This window comes from Euwallacea fornicatus, chromosome 22 (assembly GCF_040115645.1).
Source record: "Euwallacea fornicatus isolate EFF26 chromosome 22, ASM4011564v1, whole genome shotgun sequence".
NCBI lineage: Eukaryota > Metazoa > Arthropoda > Insecta > Coleoptera > Curculionidae > Euwallacea > Euwallacea fornicatus.
Window position 1 is genome coordinate 473,726 of NC_089562.1, and position 22,849 is coordinate 496,574.

The 22,849-nt window shown below is 37.6% G+C and overlaps 3 protein-coding genes across 5 annotated transcripts; 1 reads left to right on the forward strand and 2 right to left on the reverse strand.

The window, feature by feature from the left end:
- Positions 1-2,276: 2,276 nt before the first annotated feature.
- Prim2 (DNA primase subunit 2) lies at positions 2,277-4,675 on the reverse strand. Its single transcript, XM_066295298.1, has 5 exons — positions 4,035-4,675; positions 3,786-3,984; positions 3,546-3,732; positions 2,527-2,935; positions 2,277-2,468 (listed from the first exon to the last, which is right to left on the reverse strand). Exons 1-5 carry the CDS (start codon positions 4,474-4,476, stop codon positions 2,293-2,295), a joined length of 1,413 nt encoding a protein of 470 aa, XP_066151395.1. The 5' UTR covers positions 4,477-4,675; the 3' UTR covers positions 2,277-2,292.
- Positions 4,676-4,877: 202 nt separating this feature from the next.
- Positions 4,878-7,632, forward strand: CCT1 (chaperonin containing TCP1 subunit 1). The gene is made up of 7 exons (XM_066295292.1): positions 4,878-5,053; positions 5,267-5,508; positions 5,560-5,741; positions 5,808-5,936; positions 6,194-6,673; positions 6,737-7,070; positions 7,132-7,632. Exons 1-7 carry the CDS (start codon positions 4,981-4,983, stop codon positions 7,363-7,365), a joined length of 1,674 nt encoding a protein of 557 aa, XP_066151389.1. The 5' UTR covers positions 4,878-4,980; the 3' UTR covers positions 7,366-7,632.
- Positions 7,633-8,303: 671 nt separating this feature from the next.
- Positions 8,304-22,591, reverse strand: nocte (no circadian temperature entrainment). 3 transcript variants are annotated; one of them, XM_066295289.1, is made up of 19 exons: positions 22,445-22,591; positions 21,872-22,018; positions 20,519-20,708; positions 20,104-20,258; positions 18,093-18,331; positions 15,242-17,958; positions 15,023-15,185; positions 14,897-14,963; positions 14,283-14,459; positions 13,867-14,228; positions 13,551-13,755; positions 12,446-12,910; positions 11,749-11,965; positions 11,073-11,279; positions 10,614-10,750; positions 10,429-10,555; positions 10,257-10,346; positions 9,705-9,977; positions 8,304-9,649 (listed from the first exon to the last, which is right to left on the reverse strand). In XM_066295289.1, the coding sequence occupies exons 2-19, from the start codon at positions 21,962-21,964 to the stop codon at positions 9,504-9,506; spliced, it is 6,030 nt and encodes a 2,009-aa protein (XP_066151386.1). In that variant the 5' UTR covers positions 21,965-22,018; positions 22,445-22,591; the 3' UTR covers positions 8,304-9,503. The 3 variants fall into 3 exon arrangements, with proteins under 3 accessions (XP_066151386.1, XP_066151385.1, XP_066151387.1); XM_066295288.1 differs by having other exon boundaries at positions 13,542-13,755; XM_066295290.1 differs by lacking the exon at positions 8,304-9,649 and having other exon boundaries at positions 9,842-9,977; positions 10,257-10,335; positions 13,542-13,755.
- Positions 22,592-22,849: the final 258 nt, after the last annotated feature.

Sequence of the window (22,849 nt, forward strand, 5' to 3'; positions counted from 1 at the left end):
AAATAATTTTAAGATTGCTTTAAGTTTCATTTACTTCTCCCCTGTATTCAGATTTGGACCGAAAATTAAAAATTTTTGATATGTTGAAATGTTATGCGTTGAATTAATTATTTGTTACATCATTTTATCATTTGGAAGTAGTTTTTGCTTCAAATTGAAATATCTAATGGTGTCGAAGTTTCAAAAGTTAATGAGAACAAAAAATTCCTTACATTTCTTTCACTTCGCTTTGGGTAAAATAATTCAAAAAAAAAAAATTTTAATCCATGTTTTAGCCAATCTATGAAAATTTTACATTACATACCATACAAGCACCTCACTGGGTTTCAAAAATGTTATAAGATCATAATTTAGAGTTCTATAAATGGATTGTTCTATAAATGAATTTAGTGTTGATACTAGACATATCAACACTAAATTCACAATTGTCAAAATATCAATGAATGCGCTCTTAATTTCGCGAATTTATGCAAACAACGAAAATCGCTCCTGGTTTTTCGTAAAAATGCTTACTCCAGTGATATACTGTATACGTACTATACCTATAAGATCACCGCAATTAAACAAATATACATTTTAAGTCAGTAAAAACAAAAATGGTCAGAACATAGTTTTTTAAGTAAGAACAATAACAAAAAATTTAATTGAAGATATAAATTTCGAAACTCCTGGTTCTTAAAAACAAGTATCAATTTGAAAAATAAATTAAAAAAATTGCAATTAATTATCATATATGCAATAAAAACGAAGAAAACATGAGATTGCCTGTCTAAAAAGGTAGAGCGCCACATGATTTGCTTTCCAGCGAAGCCCACATACTCACAAATCCATTGATTTGAGAATCGTGTACAATCGTTTTCTATTAAGCAGGATGTTCATTCACAGTTGGAGAAAATTAGACAGTGTGGGCTTGAAATAAAAACTTTTAAACTTCCATAAGGCATTACCTTTAATTCTGGGAGAGTTCTATGATTATTAAAAAAAATAAGGCTTCCAACTACACTTCCTAGTAATATGATAAAACGAATTTTTCAATTGGAGTACCACAGGACAAGACAAACGGAAGTACAATATCAGTACCTTTATTTTAATCAGGATATATGTGAGCTACCCGGGAATTACTGTTTCAGAAAGCTAAAAAAATCTAGTTAATAGAGTGAGTTATGGCCAATTATAGTTTCTCTAAAAAAAGCAACTTTGGTGAGTAACTCCAAAAAAAAATGAATCTGGAAAAAATTCGATTACGTCACTAGGTTGCACATAAGAAAATGTCAGAAAGATGTTTTTGCCAAAATTTGTATTTTGTATCTCTCAAACGAGTCGAGATGTCAAAAAACTGTTTAGATTATTAAATTTGACTCGAAAATCGGGCCAAAGGTCACGGCCATGATTTTTGTCCGTCCACTCGAAAAATATCTAAAATCCCTCCATTACATCGAAAATAGGACACCCTGTACACTTTGGTAGCTAACACTGAAGTACTGATTAGTTCTTTTATAAATTAATTGCAATGTTTTTATATGCTTATTAAAATCCGAGAAGTATTTTTCTAATCTAATTAAAAAAAAAAAAAAAAACTTCCTAGATCCGTTCTGGCCTAACGAACTTATTTCTCATTAGTTAATAATTTTCCAACTACATTGACATAATGGTACCCGGTAGAGATGTAACTGCATTATCCAAAATGCATGCTAGTTCCTAATAATTATCATCGAACAGTCTCGCGGTGATCGATAGTGAAAATTGTGAGCCTGAAGGAAAGTTCAACGTCCGAATACATAAGAAATTACGTTGGAGGAGGTGTACCGGCAGTTTTTCCGCACGCTTTCACCACATTCGCATGTTACTGATCGATCTTTCAGTGTTCTCTTGTTCGGAAATGAGACACGCAGTACTTCAGTGCAATGCCGACGCTACAACAGCATCACTTAAAAAATGGTCAAATTATTTATACTTTAAGGTGGATTTTTCTTTTATTATACATTTAAATTGAATTACCTTATTGCGTACAGAACGGTTTTAGCACACATTAAACTGAATTGAAGTTAAAAATAAGGATGAGATTTTTATTGAAAGTTCAAGCACGTGCCGGCAAAACTTTGTCGCGGGCGGCTGCCGCGCACGCCCGAACTCCCGGACCACCTCGTTGCGAAAGCGGAAAAGCACTGGAAAGTTTGAGAAACTTTCGAAGTTGTTACGTTCATGGCGCAACTACCTGTTTCAATGGATATAATGTAATTGAGGCACGAGGCAAAGGAAAAGAAATAAAGCGAATATTAGATCATTCCAGAATCATTTATTGTCTATCTTGACAGCTTTTTCTTTGACTAAATTCATGCTTTCCTCATAGTACTGGTTGGGATGGCTGATGGTAAGGGCTGGCGCCTGACCGTGAGTCGTTTCGAAATACTTTGTACAAGCCATTTGGTAATGCCCATTTTTCACTAATCCCATAATGTCACGACTAGCTGGAGAGTCAATAAAAAAGTTACAATTTTGGATTGAAAACAGACGCCAAAAACCGACCTTCCTGAGACACCCCATGCTCATTGAGCTTCGCCTTGAGGTTTACACTGTCGAAATGTCTAAAGGGGCATCCGTGGGCTTCCCCAGGTCCTACGCTACCCATGATAATCTTATTGCAACTGTATGGCAGATAATCCATCATTCTGCCCACTTTCCCGAACTGGTGGTTAAAGTTGTACAAATAACTCTTATTAAACTTTTCATTATCCATTTTTTTGGTGAATTCTTGCCTCCAAAATTCGATAAAATTTTCATACTGCACACCTATCGCTTTTAGGAACAAGCCATAACTCAATCTGCTATGATGTTTTAAGTGATGGTTGGCCCGTAAAGTTTCGTGCATATTTCTCATACATAGAGGGAAATGCTTCTTGGCAAACTGGTCTATATCTGCGGGATTTACTGCGTCCTGAAATTTGAGCTGAAACTAGCACTTCATCGTACGTGTTTGGTACTAATTATTACCATACGCAAAATAAAGTGATATGTGTAAATGCCGAATATTTTTATGCGTCTATTACCACGTGGTCATTTACATTCGTGCGATTAAACTTTTTTTCTTTACTAAACGTACAGAAGAATTATTTTGCCGCACGCATTTGTGAACTCAAAGTGGGATTTTCAGCAATGGAATTCATTTATAAATATTTGCCAACACACCAAAAGACTTAAATGAAAATATTTGAGAATGGTTACAGGTATTTGTTTTATGTAAAAAATTTCCGAGTATCAGAATAATAAAATTGTTAAAGGAGAGCAAAAAAATTAGGTCAATTTTTTTTGTACCTTTGTAAACATGAGCGGCTCCACCTACCGGCTAGTTAAAAGTAAATATTTTTAACAAATTCATAATTATCAAGAATCCTTAATGAGCAATTTCAAGTTTGTAAATAAAAAATTTGGTCAAGTACAATAAGTACGTGGTGAACAAATACTTTCTGCATTTAGATTAGCTAGACAAACAACTATTGATTTAATGTTCCACTCCCTATTATTATTGTATTAATCCTAAAACCTACCTTGTTGTCGCTAACTACATATTCATTCCCTGTGTAACTAAAATGCAATGTTTGTAATAAATCTGTAATCCTATCATCTGCCAAGTGAGGCAAACGATGGTTGGTAGTACTCAAACTCTCACTTAAAATATTTCGAAACTTTGACAAAAGACACACAACCAATTCAGACATGGGCACAAACCCAAAACTAAAAAATGATAATTGAAACAAGAAAGTCTGACGGTATCAACAAGTTCTAACCCTAGTTTTAAGAATACTCTCTTGGTTTTGACAAGAAAAAGAATGTCTTTGAAGGGCACTTTATAGAAATCCATTGTGGGGAATATGACATCAGTCATCCCCCTAGTGGACTCAATAAGTTCTGTTTTGAGTTCCTCTTTTTCTTCCTTAGAAATAGGGGTGTAATCCAGCTTATTGCTTTGTAAAAATGTTTGTATTGCTGAAAATCAAACTTCACTTGTGGGAGAATATATCCTTTTACTGACTTACCTTCAGTGCTCTGTGCAAGAAACTTCAACTTGAACCAATCCAATTCCCGGGCAATAAACCACTTTCTTAAATCTTCACTACGACAATAGGACATTCTCAGAATGAAATGAGACAAATAATCTGCTCTTCGGGCAGCCAAATCGGCCTCCGTATGCCCCCCAAAACCACTCATTACTCGGGCATATTTTTTCAGGCCATGCTTTAGTAAATCCTCCTTGATGCACTGCTTCCACTCCTCAGAAAAGTACTTGTGACCTTTCAATGAGGACTGCTCCATTATTCGGAGTAGCTGCACTCTCTCCATAGCGAGTTCTTCGAATTCTGAGAGGGAAGTTTGGACTGTTGGCCATTCAGAGTACATGGTGAGATCTTGGGAGTAGAAGCTCTTTTCAGTGTCTATTATGGTGATGTGGGCCCTTCGACGTCTCGCGTTTAAATCCATGGTTTTGAAGAATTATTAGTAAAGTTCTAAATTATTTTTAAAAAATTATTAATAGCAGTTTCCCTCTAAAATATTTGAAAATAAGCGATTTTTTTAGGTTATAATAAAAAGTCTAAATTTGACATTTATCAGTTGATCGGGTAGGGTCGACTATGTAAATGGAATTTTTTTCAACAGAAAAATTTTTAGTGTGGAGAATTTATGGCTGTTATATATGTGTTTGTTCTAAAACTGAAGTTTTAAAATATCATTAACCACAACAAGAAATTTTACTATAAAAATGAATTAATATTTTCTCCTATAACCAATTATCGATATCGGTAGGGTAACTTATCGATATTAATATTGGAAAATTCTGCTTGCTCTAAGGAAGCATTAGAAAGTCCCCCAATTTATCTGTCAATGTCATTGTTGACCTCAGTTTTTCGCTAGAATTTTCATTGAAAAGTGTATTAACTTTTTAATAGAGTTTTTCTGATATTTTGCTTGATTTTGCATTAAATAATGTCAATTGTAGCGAGTCCCTTATCCGTGGCTGGTCAAAGGACCTCGGGAGCCCCAGTACGCACTCAAAATGGTAAGTTTAGCATGTACTGGAAAATTTAACCTCAAAACGTGACTGTCATGCGGTAGCCCCTTCGTGAACCCCAAGCGGACACCCCAAGAAAACTTCTTATATAAAATCCTTGAATTTCCATGATTTCCTTGCATATAAGATATAAATTTAACTTCTCAGTCCCGTACCAATGCTGTAGACTGCTACTGAAGTGTCATGTGTTGTTTTTTTTAGTAATGGCAGCAGCCTCTATTGCCAACATAGTAAAAAGCTCCCTAGGCCCTGTAGGGCTGGATAAAATGTTAGTGGATGATATAGGAGATGTGACTATAACCAATGATGGGGCCACTGTTTTGCAACTTCTTGAGGTAGAACATCCAGCAGCTAAAGTGTTAGTTGAACTAGCTCAGTTGCAAGATGAAGAAGTTGGTGATGGCACTACCTCAGTTGTTATTATTGCTGCTGAACTTTTGAAGGTTTATTTTCTCCAATCTGTTAGAAAGAAAATTTTTGAGAGTTATTATTAGAATGCAGATGAGTTGGTGAAGCAAAAGATCCACCCCACGTCAATAATCAGTGGATATAGATTAGCCTGTAAGGAGGCTTGCAGATACATCCAGGACCATCTAACAATTCCTGTGGAGGAATTGGGCAAGGAGAGTATCATTAATGTGGCTAAAACTTCCATGAGTTCTAAGATTATTGGAGCGTATCCTTTAAAAAAAAAAATCTTGCTTTTTTTTTTAAACCTGGGTCTTCCTTAACAATTTCTCAGTGATGCTGATTTGTTTTCATCCATAGTGGTAGATGCTGCTTGTGCAGTTAAAATTACTGATGCAAAAGGCAGTCCTCTCTATCCAATTAAAGCAGTCAATGTCCTTAAAGCCCATGGACGCAGTGCTAGGTAAGCCTGTGTTAAAGGAGATTTGAATTATGTCATTGTTTAAAAATGTTTTACCCTATTTTATTTTAAAATAAATATTACTGAGATTAAGTGTGCTTTGGTGTGAACAACAGAGTCCATTCAATATTAATATTTTTCTTAACATAATCAAGTCCATTACGAATGTTATTTCATTGATTTTTGGACAAGAACCACTATGTAATAAACAATTTGTTTCTCTATTTTTAAAAGATTTAATCAAACTATTGTGGTTTCAGGGAAAGTATCTTAGTACAAGGATATGCACTTAACTGCACTGTTGCCAGCCAGGCCATGCCAAAGAGAATAACAGGTGCTAAAATCGCCTGTCTCGATTTTTCTCTGCAAAAAGCAAAGATGAAAATGGGTGTTCAGATATTGGTCAATGATCCTGAGAAACTTGAAGGAGTTCGTGCTCGGGAATTAGACATTACTAAAGAGCGCATTCAAAAGATCTTAAATGCCGGTGTTAACGTTATTCTTTGCTCTGGAGGCATCGACGATTTGTGTCTTAAATATTTTGTTGAAGCTGGAGCAATGGGAGTCAGGAGGGTAAAGAAAGTGGACTTAAAGCGTATCGCTAAAGCTACTGGGGCAACTTTCTTGACTTCCCTATCCAACATGGATGGAGAGGAATCTTTTGATGCCAGCATGGTGGGGGAGGCGGCTGAGGTCGTGCAGGACCGAATCTCAGACGATGAACTTATCATTATTAAAAAGTATATTTGATCTGCTTGCGCGTTTTTTTTTTTTTTAATTATTGAGAACGTCATTTCTTTCAGCCCGAAACAACGTACTGCGGCTTCAATTATTCTCCGTGGGCCAAACGACTTTTACTGCGACGAAATGGAGCGGTCAGTGCACGATGCATTGTGCGTAGTTAAGCGCGTGTTGGAGTCAAAAAGTGTAGTTGTTGGAGGCGGAGCCGTCGAAGCAGGTCTCTCTATCTACTTGGAAAATTTCGCTACCACGTTGAGCAGCAGGGAACAATTGGCCATCGCAGAATTTGCAAGAAGTCTGTTGGTTATCCCGAAAACGTTAGCGGTGAATGCCGCCAAAGATGCCACCGATTTGGTAGCCAAGTTGCGGGCGTATCATAATTCCAGTCAAACTAAGGTAAGAAAAATTCCCTATCAAGTTATTTAGACTTGCATTAGCTGCGTTAATTTGCTTTCAGGTGGAACATACTAACCTGAAATATGTGGGTCTCGATCTTATTGAAGGTACTGTGCGTGACAATAAGAAAGCGGGTGTCTTGGAACCAACGATTTCCAAAATCAAATCTCTCAAATTCGCTACCGAAGCCGCCATCACCATTTTAAGGATAGATGACATGATCAAGCTGGATGCACAGAAAGCTGGAGGCAAGAGTTACCAACAAGCGATGGAAAGCGGTGATCTGTATGGTTAACTCTCTCATTTAATCGCTTTTCTATTCATTGATAATTTTTTTCATATTACTTAATTAAAACATTTGCCACTATAAGGAAGTTGACCTTTATTTAGAAGTAATACATATTCTTAAACCATTTTAAATAAATGATTTATGTGAAGAAGAAAGACTTATTATTTCTCGTTTTGATTTTAAGGATATTTGGTTTATCAAAGTTAGTTGGTAAACTTAACATTTTGTATCAGAAATGCAAAAATAGTAGGAAATATATTCAATTCGTAATAATCCTGTTATTTTTCCTTTAGGTAAAATTATCATAAATGCCACTGGTTTTTCAAAGATATTCAAGGCAAAATTTTACTCAAAATTTAACATTTCGTACCAGGAATGCAAAAATGTAAGGAGGTGTATTAATTTCCTGATAATCCGATATTATTTCTGCATTCCTGATACAAAAGGTTAAATTTTCAACAAAATTCTACATTGAACGTACCGTATGGTTCGTTTACTGAAAACCCGTTCAAGAACTATCAGGAGCTAAATAAACTTCCTCGCACTTTTGGATTCCTAATACAAAATGTTAAATTTTCAGTAAAATTCTGCCGATGTTGGTTTGTCGAAGGTTGTGTAAAAATTATCTAGAGTTAAATATACCTCCTCGCATTTCTGCTCTACTGATACGAGACGTTATAGTGTTAGTAAAATACCTGAAGAAATGCCATGGATTAATTGAATCACGAAAATTTTTGGACTAAAAAATTGAAGTTGTCGGCTCAAGTTTTGACGGCGGAATCGAACGGCTGCTACGAAACCAAACCTTATTAAAGTCGAAGCGTGTATTATCATACATCATATATATAATAAAATAAATATAAAACATAGTAGCAACAAAAACCGTTAATTGTACCTCAGTTCTAAAGCAATATGCCTTGGATATTGTGATAAAATAAAAAATATTTATCATTTAAACCATTTATTTTCCTAGAATGTTTAAATAATATCTTAAAATAAATAATTTATACGAGTAAACTGATACTGCTGTGAAAAAGAACAGTCTATTTATCGCGATATTTAACGATTTTATACAGAGTCTTCAAATATATTTTTATTTTACAGTGTGCCCCAAAATTCATGAGTCAAACTTGGGCAGTATATTAAATATAAACTGACTCACGATTTTTTGCTCACACTGCGTTCCTCAATTTTTATTTCATTGCAAAGCTGTAGGTCTTCGCTATTAATTAATTTTTTTAAGGGATATGTACAGGATAATCCTAATCGTGTGCCTCATTTCGAATTGAACCTATATTTCACATACTCATTGTGAGACACTTGGAAGACCCTGTACTTTCTACCCCTGTTAAATGAGAATTTTATTTGAGAGCCCACAGTGACTACAATGAATGACGAGGAAAGGTTGTATCATCATCGTCTAGGAATTTACTTCATTGGAACAAAAAATAATTCTCGAATAACCAAAATTAAATTATGTAACCGAAACATAAATAATACTGAAATCTCTCCAATACCGAGACTACTAATCCCTAGACGTGTGAACACCATTTCAAAATAAGTATAATAATATTGCGATTTCCGTGACAAAGCTATAACGTAACGACCGTTTTTCCGTTAAGCTAGCAGTTCGAAAAAGATCATTCAACTCATTAAATACGGCATTTAATTAAACTAGTCAAAGTTTCCTATCTAAGAGAGAAATGACAGGACAGAAAGTGGCGAAGCTATAGCGCTTGAAAAAGCCTTTTTCAATCGTCCTGTACTGCGAGCGTGCAGGGGTTCGTGTTTGCCCTGCGTCTTTACAAAAACGCTCTACCTTTACATCTTTATCAAATAAATATACATAGAATGGTTAAGCCGGGTTAGTATTACAGCTTGGTGTCATGAAAAACAAACTGTACTACAAATTCAGCTTAATCGTTAGAAGTATATTAAGACAGAGAAGCCATAGCCGCGAATTACTCCTATACACAGTACAACTAAATATTGTTATGTTAAAAATACACTTTCAACTTGCCGGTAAAGGTACACGTTCATGAGAAAATACACGCGCGTTGCTCCGTCGAACGCGATCAAATTGTTTACGAATGAGTGATTTACATAAAAAGGAAAAAGAACGACAACAGTTTTAGTACTTAAAATTACTCCTTCAACACAGGAGTTTCGTCTTTGATAGGATCCTTTGCAGAAAGGTCCGCAGCTGCAGATTTAGGAGCTGTTGCGCTGTCGGGCATTTTAGTATCCTCGGGTTTGTCATTTTGATGATGGCTCGAAGGCATTGGACCGCCTAAGGCAAAAAAACAATGGAGACCTTGAAAGACCTTGAGGTAGAAATTGCTTACCTTGCCCTCCGTAGTATTGCCTGTTTGGAGCTTTATTTGAATTGTTCCTATTGTGCTTCTGATTGGAACCGTTGCTTTGCATCGAGTTCATGTTTTGCTGCTGTTGAAAGTTAATGGGGCGCTGAATGGGGGCTGGATAGCGTTGCTGTACATTATTCTGCTGGCCCCCCATGCCCGGATAGAAATTATACTTTCTTTGAGAAGTGGGACTGGACTGTTGGGGGGTGTGTTTGCCTCTATTTTGGTTCGACTTGGGAGAGGCGATTTGGGGAGCTGCACAAACAATAAAAAAAAAATCAATAATAGTATCGTGAGTATTAACCGTAATTTATACAAGTGAAACAGGTTTAAATTACAAGTTTTACATAAAATTTTATTTAATTTTGAATATTTATGATAAAAAATAAGAAACTCTATGGCATTTGACTCTGAAAAATGGAATTTGTTTTAATACATATTGTTCGTTGTGTCATTAGATTAAATATGTTTCAATATCTAATGAGTAAAACATTTTGAGCGTTGGTACGTGTTAAATAATTGACTAAAATTCACCAGTATTAAAAACGGAAGACAAAACCTCCTGGCTGCTGGGACTTTTCAGCTGTTGAGGCCTCTGTCCGCCCTGCTGCGCCTGTTGATCCCCTGTAAAGGGACAAAATCTCAAATTTCACATCGCACTTATTGTCATTATCAATCTCGTGCAAGGCGTTTAATGGGTGGTTACCTGACATTGGAGATCCGCCCACCTTCATGTAGGGACTCTGCAGGCTAGCAGCGGCCGCCGAGCGATACTGCTGTACGTTCAACGCAGCTGCCACTTGCATTTGCGTCGAGAGAAAAGGAAAGGAATTCTATAACAAAAAATATAGTTTTGATTTAAATTTTCAATTTAATTTATATATAATGCACCTGCAAACCGGTGTTTGACTGACTATGAGTTCCGAAAATATTACCCTGCAGACCGTAGCCCGCTTGATGTTGAGGGAGTTGCGGGGCAGAGCCGAGAGACGAATTGCCTGGCTGCTGGTAATAGGCACTTTGACCTCCTGTTGAATAAAAAAGAAATAATTGTTACAAATTATGTGTCAGCGTGTAAATATTTAAATTTTAATTAAAATTTCGAAAATTCCGTCCCTGATTTAAAATCGCAAAGGAAATTACAAACACCTACATATATGAGATGTGGCTAGAAGCAGTTACTTAAATAAATTAGCAGGAATCAGTTAAATGTAAATGTAGGCAACACAACGTACACGGGCTATCATTGAAACGCTAAGTAATTACGTTTCCACATAGTTTCTAATAATCATTTTACAGGTAACTTCGGTTTGCAATTTCAAACACAGAAACACCACACTATTTTTTTACCCGTTGATCCGGAATAGTAAGATGACGAAGGTTGTAGGCCCGGAACAACGTTATTTTGAACAGGAGGGCCAGTGGGGCCGCGTTGCATCACACCGGCTCCTTGGAGGTAATTGGCCGCTTGCAAGGCAGGCTCGTAGGCCATGAAGACTTGCTGCCCTTGCTGCGATTGTTGTTGGTAGGCTTGACCCACACCTCCCGCTTTTGTTCCTAAAAAAGAGCAAATGGTTAGGAACATAGCAAATTCGAGATGTTGGTATTGAAATTCACGACTAAGCCTCTTCGCCATTGCCAAGATAATTTTCTTATTCACGGTAAAAGAAATTTAAAGCCTGACCATTTTTATCATTTTTCTTTCACAAATAATACATAATCTAGATTTTTGACTACTTACAAACAAATTATTTCACCCAATGGAAAAAAATTATGTTATTCTTTTATTTTGGAGAATACAGACACATCGACCGTATTATGCATTTAAAATATTTTAAAAGTAAAATGAGCAAATGTTTTTTTCAGAAGATTAGGTAAGAAAGTTTGATTCTTTGCCATTGGCAAAAATTTTATTTAACCTATGAGTAATGAATACTTCTATTGAAAATTAATATTTTTTTGAATAAAAATTTTTTATTTTTGAAAATATTCTAAACAATAGCGAAGGAAAGAAAACACCTCTCACCGATAGCGCTAATCGGCTGACTACTCGGCTTCACGCTGGCCGACATCAAACTGTTACTGGTTGAGCTAATGAGCACTGTAGCCGGCGCCCCAGTGGGATTATTGAGGCCCTGATTCTGACCAAATGGACCCGCAGACAAACGGAAGCTATTCATGGAGGGGTACATTTCGGGTGGTTGCGCAGTGGGAGGGGGATGCGGTGCAGTCTGGAGAAATACCTGAAAAAACGTAAAATTACATTGAAATATATATAAAAATGATAAAAACCCAATTTTGTACAATTTTTCCGATTTTACTGCATATATTTTGATCTAAAAGTAACATTTTACCATACGCAAATTAAGCGGGTAGATGTCAGTGTCAAAACTTTTTGTGCATATTTAATATGTACATCTGTACTGTAGAATATTCCAACACAATGATCTTAACAACTATGCGCTGATAGGGAAACCATTGTACCTAAGGAGTATGAAAGTGCAGTTACCGTACTCAATTGCTGACCAAATTCCGTGTTCTTCGGTCAATTACAATCATCCAGCGGTAAAGTATCACTTTTGGTAATTGTTAAATAAATAACTATTATATATTCACATATATCTCATATTTTTTGCTTAGTACTATTTTAACTTTTATAATTTTCAGATATGCAAGATCAAGCAAGAATCGCAAAAAAAATCAAGATAGGAAGTTTAACTCACCGATTGGGCGTTATAGTGAGAACTGCCATGCTGTCCCAACAAATAGGAATTCTGTCCGGCCGCCTGGTACTGACCAAAACCGCCTGCGGCTCGTGCATGCCCCTGAGTGCCCATCACTCCTGCCTGCTCAGCGGTGGGAAGAAACGCGCCGTATAGTCCCGACTGCAACTGTTGCGTCGAATTATACAGTACGGTGGGCGGCGACGGGATAGCGGAAATTCCATACTGCGCTGACCCCGCACCGCCCACACTCTGGGCGGCTGCAGTGGGGAATCCGGTCAAGTGCTGATTGCCCGTGTACGGGGGAGGGCCCAATGCCACGCCCACGGGAGTGGCTTGTAGAGGGGGCGGCGAGAGGGGGGTGCCCAACAGCATGGCATGACCGACCATCGCCGAGTGGGGTTGTTGGGACACAGAGGACGCATTTTGACCAGTTGCAGTAGACACCTGTTGCGTCGGTTTCACCTATAAATTGGGGGTTAGTTAACCTAAATTATGTACAAGTGGCGGCAATACAATTGTAAGAGAAAGAGAGAATATGTGAAATCTGATTGACCAAAGAACTAGTGCACTAAAAGTTTCAAGTAATACAATAATTATAAAAAAAGGCCTTCAAAAAACAAAATTTTTTGTTTCGATGATGATTTATTAGCGAAATCACTTCAGAGATACTTGTCTACACAACTAAAACCAGGCGTAAGGTTGCAATATTTACATTAGTTTCACTATGTCTGGTTCTTAATAAAGTTATTTTTTAAATATTATATTGACAGTAAATTTGTTTGAACCATAGGTCTTTTAAAAGGCTGATAAATAATAGAACTATGGATTTTTAACCATCGTTTCAACAAAATCAAAGAAAATCACCACGTTCACAGGGGTGTCTGTATGAGGACTGAGGAAGCAAATAATTATTTTGAGTAAAGTTTTATGAATTTCCAATATCAAAGGAAAAAAATTCTTTACTAGAGGACTTAAAGCTTAAAAATTCATACAGAAAATATGTCCTACGGACCTTCTAGAGAGTTAGTTTATATTTTCTTTGGTTCGTATCATTAAACTCAAAATTTTGTCAATTTTCTTGTAATCAAATTACCTTGCATACATTTGTAGAGGACGCAGTCGGACCGCCGCCCGGACTGAAGCCCTCGTGATGTTCCTCCTGCGCGTCGCTGCCCTTGAATGCAGTATCTAGGGGAGTGCCGAAACTCATTCCACCGCTACCATCTTCATTTTCTTGCTCCGAAGTCTCCCACACCTTCTTTACCGACGCGATTTTCATGTTCAGTGAATCAGCGTTGCATATCGTACTAAAACAAACACAATCCTAAAAAATTGCATGTAACAAAGCGTGAAATGTTAAAAATATTGATATTAAAATTATTTTCCAAAATACGATTTTATTGATAACACACAATCACCTATTGACAGTAGTGATGCTCTTCGCCATACACAGAGTCTTCGTCGATTTATCCTCGGTCAGATGAGTGAGATCGGCGCCGAAAAAGTCCAATTTCATGTCCGTCTCCTCCTTGAACATTTGAATGGGCTCACCTGCCTCTGAGGATTTTTGCAACAACTCGTTTATAGGCTTGGCAAACACACTATTATCCACGGTTTCGTCCAATTTCCTAGGTTTTTCGCTGGAGGCGCCTCGACTGACTCCGCGCGCCCCTGGAGCGGATTTAAAGTTAGTATTCTCAAAAATAATGGTGTTGACAGGCGGACTGGAACCGTCTAGGAGGCTTTTGTCGCTTAGCTGCGGGCCTTTACCTATTAATTGCTAAATAAAAACAATACTTAGAAATCAACTATAATGGAAGTGAAATTTATTTACTTTATCAGTGCTAGCTGGGGTGGTCTCTAATGATACTCCGTCCATAGATACGCCTAATAAATTGGTAGGGTCATGATCAACTGGACGCAATTGTGATCCTAATGGTTTGTCCCAAGCTGAACCAGCGGAAGGCTGTATTTGTGCGTTTTCGCGCATTCCGTAACCCACTTGAGATACCTATAAATTCGTTAAAAAAATGTAAAACATGTTTATTATTGCATCTGTCAATGAGTATTATAAAGATGTCATTTCGGATAACATTCAACGAGTCTGGTTCAATAGACACTCGTTTTAAAAGTATTTTCCACAAGTATCTTCCTAACAATGGTGAATGAAACATTTTCTGAAAATAGTGATGGACCATTTACCAGAATCTTAAATTTGACGAAGGTTCTCCACCACTTTGAAGAATATTTCTTTATTACAAACATATTTCCATCTTTTTGATATTTAAATTCATATTCAAATTCTCGCTTGTTAAAAATCAATTTCTTATAATATTAATTTGAATATATCAATAATAGAAATAATAGTATTCATTTAACCTAAATTAATAGGTGATAATTAAAATGTCAAATAAAAAAAAAACCTAAAACTCCGTGATATAAACTTACCTTGGACCGATCTCCTGGCTCTCCCATCATCTGTTGCATTTGCTTTTGCATCTTTTGTTTGGCGAATCTACGCATATTACTATTAGTAATTCCCGAAAATTTTATTAATTATACGTAATAATTCACCTAGGAGCCAGCTCGGTCTGCCTATTGTTCAGCCTTTGGTCGTATTGAGGCTTTGCGGAAGGAGGTAACATATGGGGCGGATTCACCGGAGTGGACATCAGCGGCGGAATATTCTGAATCTGCTGCGGAGTCAGATGTTGAACACCACTGGACTTGCCCCCACCTGTTAGAGTTTAAATTGAATTAGATGTATAAAAGTGAACTGTAAATATTATTTACCAGGTTTCTTCGTATCCTTAGTTTCAACCCTTGCGAAAGGTCCTTTTTTCTCATCTAACCCCTTGGGCCTCTCTTTGACAGTCTTTTTGTTCTTCACCTCTTGAAAACCGTCGGAGTCTCCATTTAAATCAGTTGCGCTCCCCTCTTTCGAATCGCTTTTCTCGTCGTCGCGATTCTTCAGAGGAATGTCTGCAATTGCGCTCGCAAGAAGGTTTTGTGGATCCGGTTTGTTTTCGTTTTTTTTGGGATTAGGCTCGAAATTTCCAGTCCTTTTAATGGGTTGCGAATTATTTCTTTCGCGTCTATCTCTTTGGGGGCCCAATCCGCCTCGCTGCGACGACGATCTGCTTACCGGCTGTCTTTTACTCCCATCGGAGAACTCTCCGCATTCTTGTTCTTCTTTGCGACCCTTGGACTTGTTTCTAGGTTTCAATTTTGATTTACTTTCACTCGTTTCCTGCCTCGATTTGCCGATAATCCCGGCAGCCAACGCTTCCTGATTCTGCTTTATCTTATCCGCTTTTTCTGTAGAAACATCACGGGAAATGTCTTCAGATTTTTTGTCTTTGTCCTCATGATGCCCGAAAGGACTTTTAGAGGGCGGAGGCCCATATCCGTCGATTCTCTTACTCATTCCACCCATACGGCCCCCTCTGAAAGAGTTGCTGGCGCCGCCTCTGCCGTGCCTCGACGGTTCTCCCCTGGGCACGTAATTCTCCTTTGGTTTCTCTTGGTGTCTCTTTTGTTCCAGCGTTTGTTTATTCTCCCGGTTTTTCTCGTCTTTTTCCATAGGTTTCTTAGACTTGCTCGATTCTTTTGATTCGGCACTGTAAGCATCAGTAGAGCCGTCACTGTCAGTACCGTAGAATTCCCTCCCTCCAGGCTTGTGTGCACCCCACCTTGAAGAACGTTTGTTAGTCCAAGGGCCGCCTCTAGAATGATAATCTGAGCCTGCCCAATTATTATTATTGTTTCCTTGATTGGAGTTATTATTGCGGCTGCGATTTAATCTTTCCTTATCCTCCACTAATAATTTCTTTCCAGAGGGCTTTGCCTCTTCCTCACTTTTAGGTATTTCAGATTTTTGATGAGAAGGATTTTCTGGCCAAGCCATTTTTTCCTTCTTAACCTCGACAGTTTTAGTAGCCGGCATTTCTCCCTTTTTCAACTGCGTTAGCGCTCTCTTTTCATTTATATCCTCGGCCTCTATGCGATCTCGCGTTATCGGCCCTGGAACCAACGAAGGTACACTGCGCTTTTCCTCTTTGACACGCTCCTTCTCTCTCTTTTCCTCATATGCGGCCTCCACGTCCTCATTCCACGACCCCATCGACTCCTTCAAATCAGAATCACGGGAGCGGCGATTTAAGCTTCCTTGAGAGCTATGAGAAGTGTGGGAATCGCGACTATCAGGCCGCTGCGGCCGCTTTTCTTCATAATCATGCTTCTTGTCTCCAGTTTTGTTATAATGCCACCTATCCTCTTCTTTCTTAATATAAGTCTCCTCAGCGTAGCGGCCATCTTGAACCTTCAATGGAGTATAATCCTGTGAACTTCGATAGCTATCCTCAGAACTTTGTCTCTTATATTCACGACGTTCCTCTTCGGGTTTATCAGGGCTTTCAGGGCGGCCTCTGCTGGGGGCCCTAGGAGCAGTCCAGCGATTCGTATCATATTGATATTGAGATTGATTGACGGTTGTTGCTACGGGAGCAGGGCGCTGCTGCTTTAAAAATCTAGGGGGGAGATCGCTTTGGAATTGCCTGGAGAAGCTGGGACCATTTTGGTCACGGTGCTCCCTCTCGGGTTTCAACTGAGGTTTTCGAGAAGAAAATGTCTTTCCCTCAATTTGAGTCAATTGTCGAAAGCCGCTCTCTTCTTTCTGGGGAGCTGCAACTTCACTTTTTTGCTCTTTCTCTTTCTGGAATTCTGGTAATGGAATTTCCACGTGATTTATTGGTTTTGGGGGCACTGCTGAGGGGCTGATGGTGCCGATTTCGCTTTCTCTATCGCGATCGCGTTTCTCGCGCACCTTTTCATCCAATTCCTGCAGTTTTCTCCGTGCTCTCTGGCGACTCTCCTCATTGAACCGCTTCTCCTCCTCTTCTTTCCTCTGCTTCGCCCGCTGAATTGCCAAATCAATCTCCTTCTGATGCTGCCGGTGTTTTTGTACTAGCACATCTTCGTCATCAGACTGACGCCCCCTGTAACCTTCCCGAGGCTGGTTCCAATGCTTCGGAGGTGTCTGTCTCTCTTTGCCCTGTTTCTGTTCTCTCTTCACGGGCCTTTCTTCATCGTCACTAAACGCCAATTTCTGATTATAGTCGATATCGTCTGAGGTGGCCCATCCCATGTCGTGCCCGATTTCGTCCAATTTATTCAATTCCTCTTCGCGGATGATCGGACGCGGCACCACGTCCTCGGAGGGACCTTCGCGGTCCTGTAAACGCGGCGGACGTCCGCTGCGCCCTCCGTTATGAGGGAGTGGTTGAGAGTGAGTGACCGGCCCCGCGGGGGGCGTTCCTTGGGGGAAGCTACCTTTGTACATGAAAGGCGGTAACACGCCCCGCATTTGGGGCGGCACCGTTTCGGGAAGCCGGCCGCCCGGGCCCCCAAGCTGCGGTGGCGCTCCCAGGGGCGCCGAGACACTCCTGGTCGAGCCGTCGGCGGCGCGTTGTCCACCCTGCGTCCACGAACCCTCTGTTTGAGGGCGGAGGCTAAGGAAAATAAAAACATTGTTTAATATCCAATAATATTACCATTTGACAAGGAATTTCTTTAGTCTGAAGAGAAGCTTTTTGTTTTTACTACATATCTGACTAAAAGTATAATTTGGACAATGGTAATCTACCTTAAGCCGTGTTGATTTGCGCTTACGTGGGCGCCGGCAGCATAGTCCGAGGAGCGCGGCGCGCCGGCGACGGCGCCATCTCCCGCCGACAAACTGGGGAATTCGTGCTGAAACTGGACGCTCTGATAGGCGGGCGGATGGCCGCCGTCCTGTTGTCCGGTGCCGCTTCCCGCCATCACGGCGCTCCACAGCTTGTCGCCGCCGGATGTGCTGACAGGCTGGACAGGGATCGCAGTAGTCTGAAAAATAAAAAAATAAAATCAATTAAATGACAAAAGTATATTAAGGCATTTCGGAAATTTATAACCTACCTAATTTTTAAATTTGACCAGAAATATGTTATATCATTCAGAATTGCCAATAAGATGTATTCTTTATAATTTTTCCTCATAATGACCAATTAAAAAATTCTTACAAGCTTTGAAATAGGCCTTGCTTAGATATTTAACAAATATATAACCTCAATCATTTTCAAATTTATCGCGAAATATATTCATACACATGATACACAATCTTTTCTTGAGAATGGCAAATTAACTCTTTCTTTATAATGGAAAAGGTGACAGTAAGTATTTGTCAAAACTGCCACTAGTGGTCTACCGATCGTTTGGCCAATGCCAGTAATTTCACAACCCAAACCAATATACAGGCTATTAAAAAAAAAATGCAATAACATTTAAGGGGATTATTGTTCAGGTCATTTTATGTAAAAAGTTCCTTTAAACATAAGTTCAGAAATGTCCTATTTCCAAGATATAGTGTTAATTTTTTTCAACTAACGGTTTTTGAAAAATAAACCAAATATTTTTTGACAAATAATTATTTTTTAAATAATCAAAGCACAACATATTTTTAAGAAATAAGGGAATAAATCCTTTGATTTTCTTGAAGATATTTTTGTATGATAAACGAACATGCAATAAAAAGGTTGTTATTTTTTATCTTATAAACGAAAGATACGATTAAAATTCTAAAAAAAAACCAAACTTTTAATTGCCTTATCTGAAAACAATATCGAAATTAAACTAAAGTCAGTGGCGTACATTCTTTTATAAATAAATTTGGTTAAGGTGTCCCTCTGATTCAATTGGACTTAATAATTTTAATCCAGTTGAAGCTAAATCAGCCCCTTGTTACTACAAATCACGCCACCAAATTTAAAAAAATCGGTCCAAAGATATTTGAATTATTTTTCAAAAACCGTTATAAAAAAAAATTTACACCCTGTATTTTGGATACAATATATTTCTTGACCAATATTTATAGAAAATTTTCATAAAATGATTTGAGAAATCACCTCTTTAATTATTGCAACATCTTTTGTAAACACCTTGTATATCAACCTATCAATCAACTCACAACTGTAACAGTGATAAACAAATGGACCATCTCACAACAAAATTTTAGCACACAAAGACCGCTTCTCTATCGGAACCATTAGCTCCGTATTCACCAATATTTTGTTAGTGGCAAGTCGCAACCTTTTAATTTTGTTTTACATCAGATAACATTAACTGGCTGTTAATAGCTGCTATATCACAGAGTATCACAAAAAGTCTGGAATATCATTGTTAACTCTATAACTCGTCAACATATCTTAATAAAATTTGGCAAATTTATAATTTAGTAATATAGTACAAGTAAATATACCGAACCTGACTTCCGTATCGTTTGATTCTTTATACAACAAAGAGCACAAACGTTGTTAACTTTCACTTTTTCAAATGGAACACCATGTACGTTATTCTATTTTAGGGTATGTCATGGTATATTTGGAATACTTTATATAGCTGACTTTATACCGAATATAAACTGTTCCACATATATTCATATTTGAATTATTATAGTTTTTGCAATTTTCAGAATAATAATTTCAAAACTATTGGGCTTTGACCAAAACGGTTTTCACATTCCTCTACGTGATTTGCTGATGATCGGTATTGGCGTTTCACTAATTATAACCTCAATCATTTTCAAATTCAAACAGACAAATGGAATTAAATAAACTTACTGGCTTGTTGTGTGGTGGAATGATATTTGTCGAAGGAATAGCTATTGCTTGCTGGTGAGGAGTCAATTGTGGTGGTCCCTGAGGAGCTGGTGTCGGTACTTGATTCGGAGGAGACCCATTCTGGGACACATTCGATGGTAGTGCACTCCCTTGCTCTGAAAACAGGTAACATATTACCCTTCGAAAACTGGGTATAAAGGGAAGATAAAAAACCTATGAAAATTAAAATATCAATACTTAAACAATTAATTCTGTTGATTGCTACTTTGACAATTAGGAATACAAAGCTCAGCTTTGTTTGCCAGGACAATATGCCCCATAGAAATTATAAAATGAGGTCTGAGCTTTGTGGAAGAATTGTCTCTCACATAAATTTAAAAACAAATTTTCAAGATTTACGACTGGTATAACTAACCTTGCTTGCCCCATCCTGTGGATCCTGGTGGTACTAATGGAACGGCTGAGCCTGAGTCGTGATGTTCGGACTTCAAAGAGGGTAAATTCGCCGGTGCTCTGCGTGCGTTAGGTACCTTACCCAAACTTTGCATGCCATGTTTAATGTAGCTTGATGAACTTTTTTGTGCCGGTTTCTCAGTATTTTCACCCTACCAAGAACCCCAAATAAAGCATTTTATATACTAAGTTTTCACTTGCACTGAGTTCATGTAGCTAAAGAAAATACTGAAATAAATGCCTATCTCAGAACCTTGAAATCAGTTCACTGCCCGTGGAAAAATAATTAACAAAGAATTGAACACTTTCACATCAGATTTCTTGTCATTGCTGCAGAATAGGGAATAGAAACACTTACTTAATGACTATCAATAGTAACTAATTTTACAATGAATTTTTAGAGTTAGTATATTAAATTGAAATCAGCAGTGGTATTCTTATGATAAAAATAATAAATAGGTGAAATTTTTTCAAAAATACCCTCCAATTTTCTGGTAAAACAACAAGCTGAAAACTATTGAACATATCTGGAGATATCAATTAAAACATTAAAGAGCTACCAACCATCTAACAACCAAATATAATAGATGGAAAAGTAGCCAATTTACAGTGTATTTTTCAATATACTGTATATCTGTAAAAAAACAGCTTTTATACAAGATAGCCCTTGGAACTTGATTCTACAAGAACTGGCCTTTCAAAATTGGTACGATATATTAATTTTGCTGAAATAAATCCAACTTAAATCACAAAACAACTGAACCGTAATATCAATTAAATACAAAAGTTTTCTAAAAAATTTGTCTTGATAACTCCTATCAGCTGATTTTCAACTCATCTGATTAATCTTTATTAATACTCAGTCAAATCAATTAATCAAGCATCAGTTGATAAGCATCAATCTAGTCTAGTTTCTTCTTTCTCCAAATCTTTGTTATAACTTAATAATATGTGGGCTTTTTGGAAATAATGATCTATTTCAATCTAATTGACTGACTGCAATTTGAAGACCAACAGGGACTAAGTCGATTTTTTTATAAATGAGCTGACAAATCAATCCTATCCAAATCATTGTTTCTTGAAATCATGTGTATATTTCTTTTAAAAATGAACAATGATACTCTGTGTTTCGAATTCCTTCAACTATGAATTTGTTTTGATTTATTAAAATGACCAACGTAAAATTTTAAATTTGTCTCAGATATGCAATTGCACATTCAATGCCTACTGGAGGTCATTTTTGACATAAACCAAATCGAAATGTTTTAAAATCGCAGTTTTCACTTATAATTTCTTGTAAAAAATGAGTACTTACCCTGCTAATCTTGTACAAACTATTTATATCCAATGACTGAAATTTGGGTTTGGATTTCTCCCCTTTGGAGGCATTCCCTGGCAATGTAGACATGCTGTCTGCACGCAACCATTTAGATTATCCAGAACCCAAGAACGAACCTTATTTCTGTGGAAAGAGAATTGGGTTTTATAAATGGGGGTTCTGATTAATAATTCTTCTTACATTTTTTTAAGTTAGTTAATTGTTAAAGAATCATACAATGATAAAAAGAGAGATGTTGGAAATCCAATATTTAAGCTATAAAGTCGGTTTCCTGACGATCAATGAACTAAACTGGATATAAACAATGGATCTGAAGGCACAAACATTAACAATAAATTAACTTTATTGGAATGGGTTTCCACTAATAAAAAAGCACAATTATCGTTACAAAACTCCCGAAATAATTTAACCAAACGGTACTATCACTACAAAGAGGAAGGCAAAGGCGAAAATCGTCCGACATAACGGTTTAGGTCTCCGTTGGTCCAGGAAAACATCGCATTACGAAACCGACTTTCTAGCGTCAATTTCACCGGAAAGTGACCCTACCTTGGTCCGTCCAAATGGGTTAACAATAAACAGCAAGAAAACGATTCGTTCGCTCGCAAAACGGGACGGATGATCGCGGATTTTTCAATTCAATTTCCTTCGGAGATATTTTGCTTTTTACAAAACTGTCAAAATGGCGATCGCCGACTAGGGAAATAATCAATACTATCAATACGTCACGAAGATTGAGCGCCCTCTAATAAACAAGATCCCTAGTTCAGCTAAAATTCTCTAATGTTTCCTAACGTTTACAGTTTGTAATTAGGTTTTCTCGCTGATAGATGGCGCTCCAGAAGCTTACAGTTCATTTGCTCTGCAAAAATGTGTAGGACAGGATCCAATTAGGAAGTTGAACCAGTGCCGTAATAGAGCCTTTTTTTAAGCAACTTATTTCATATAATAAGA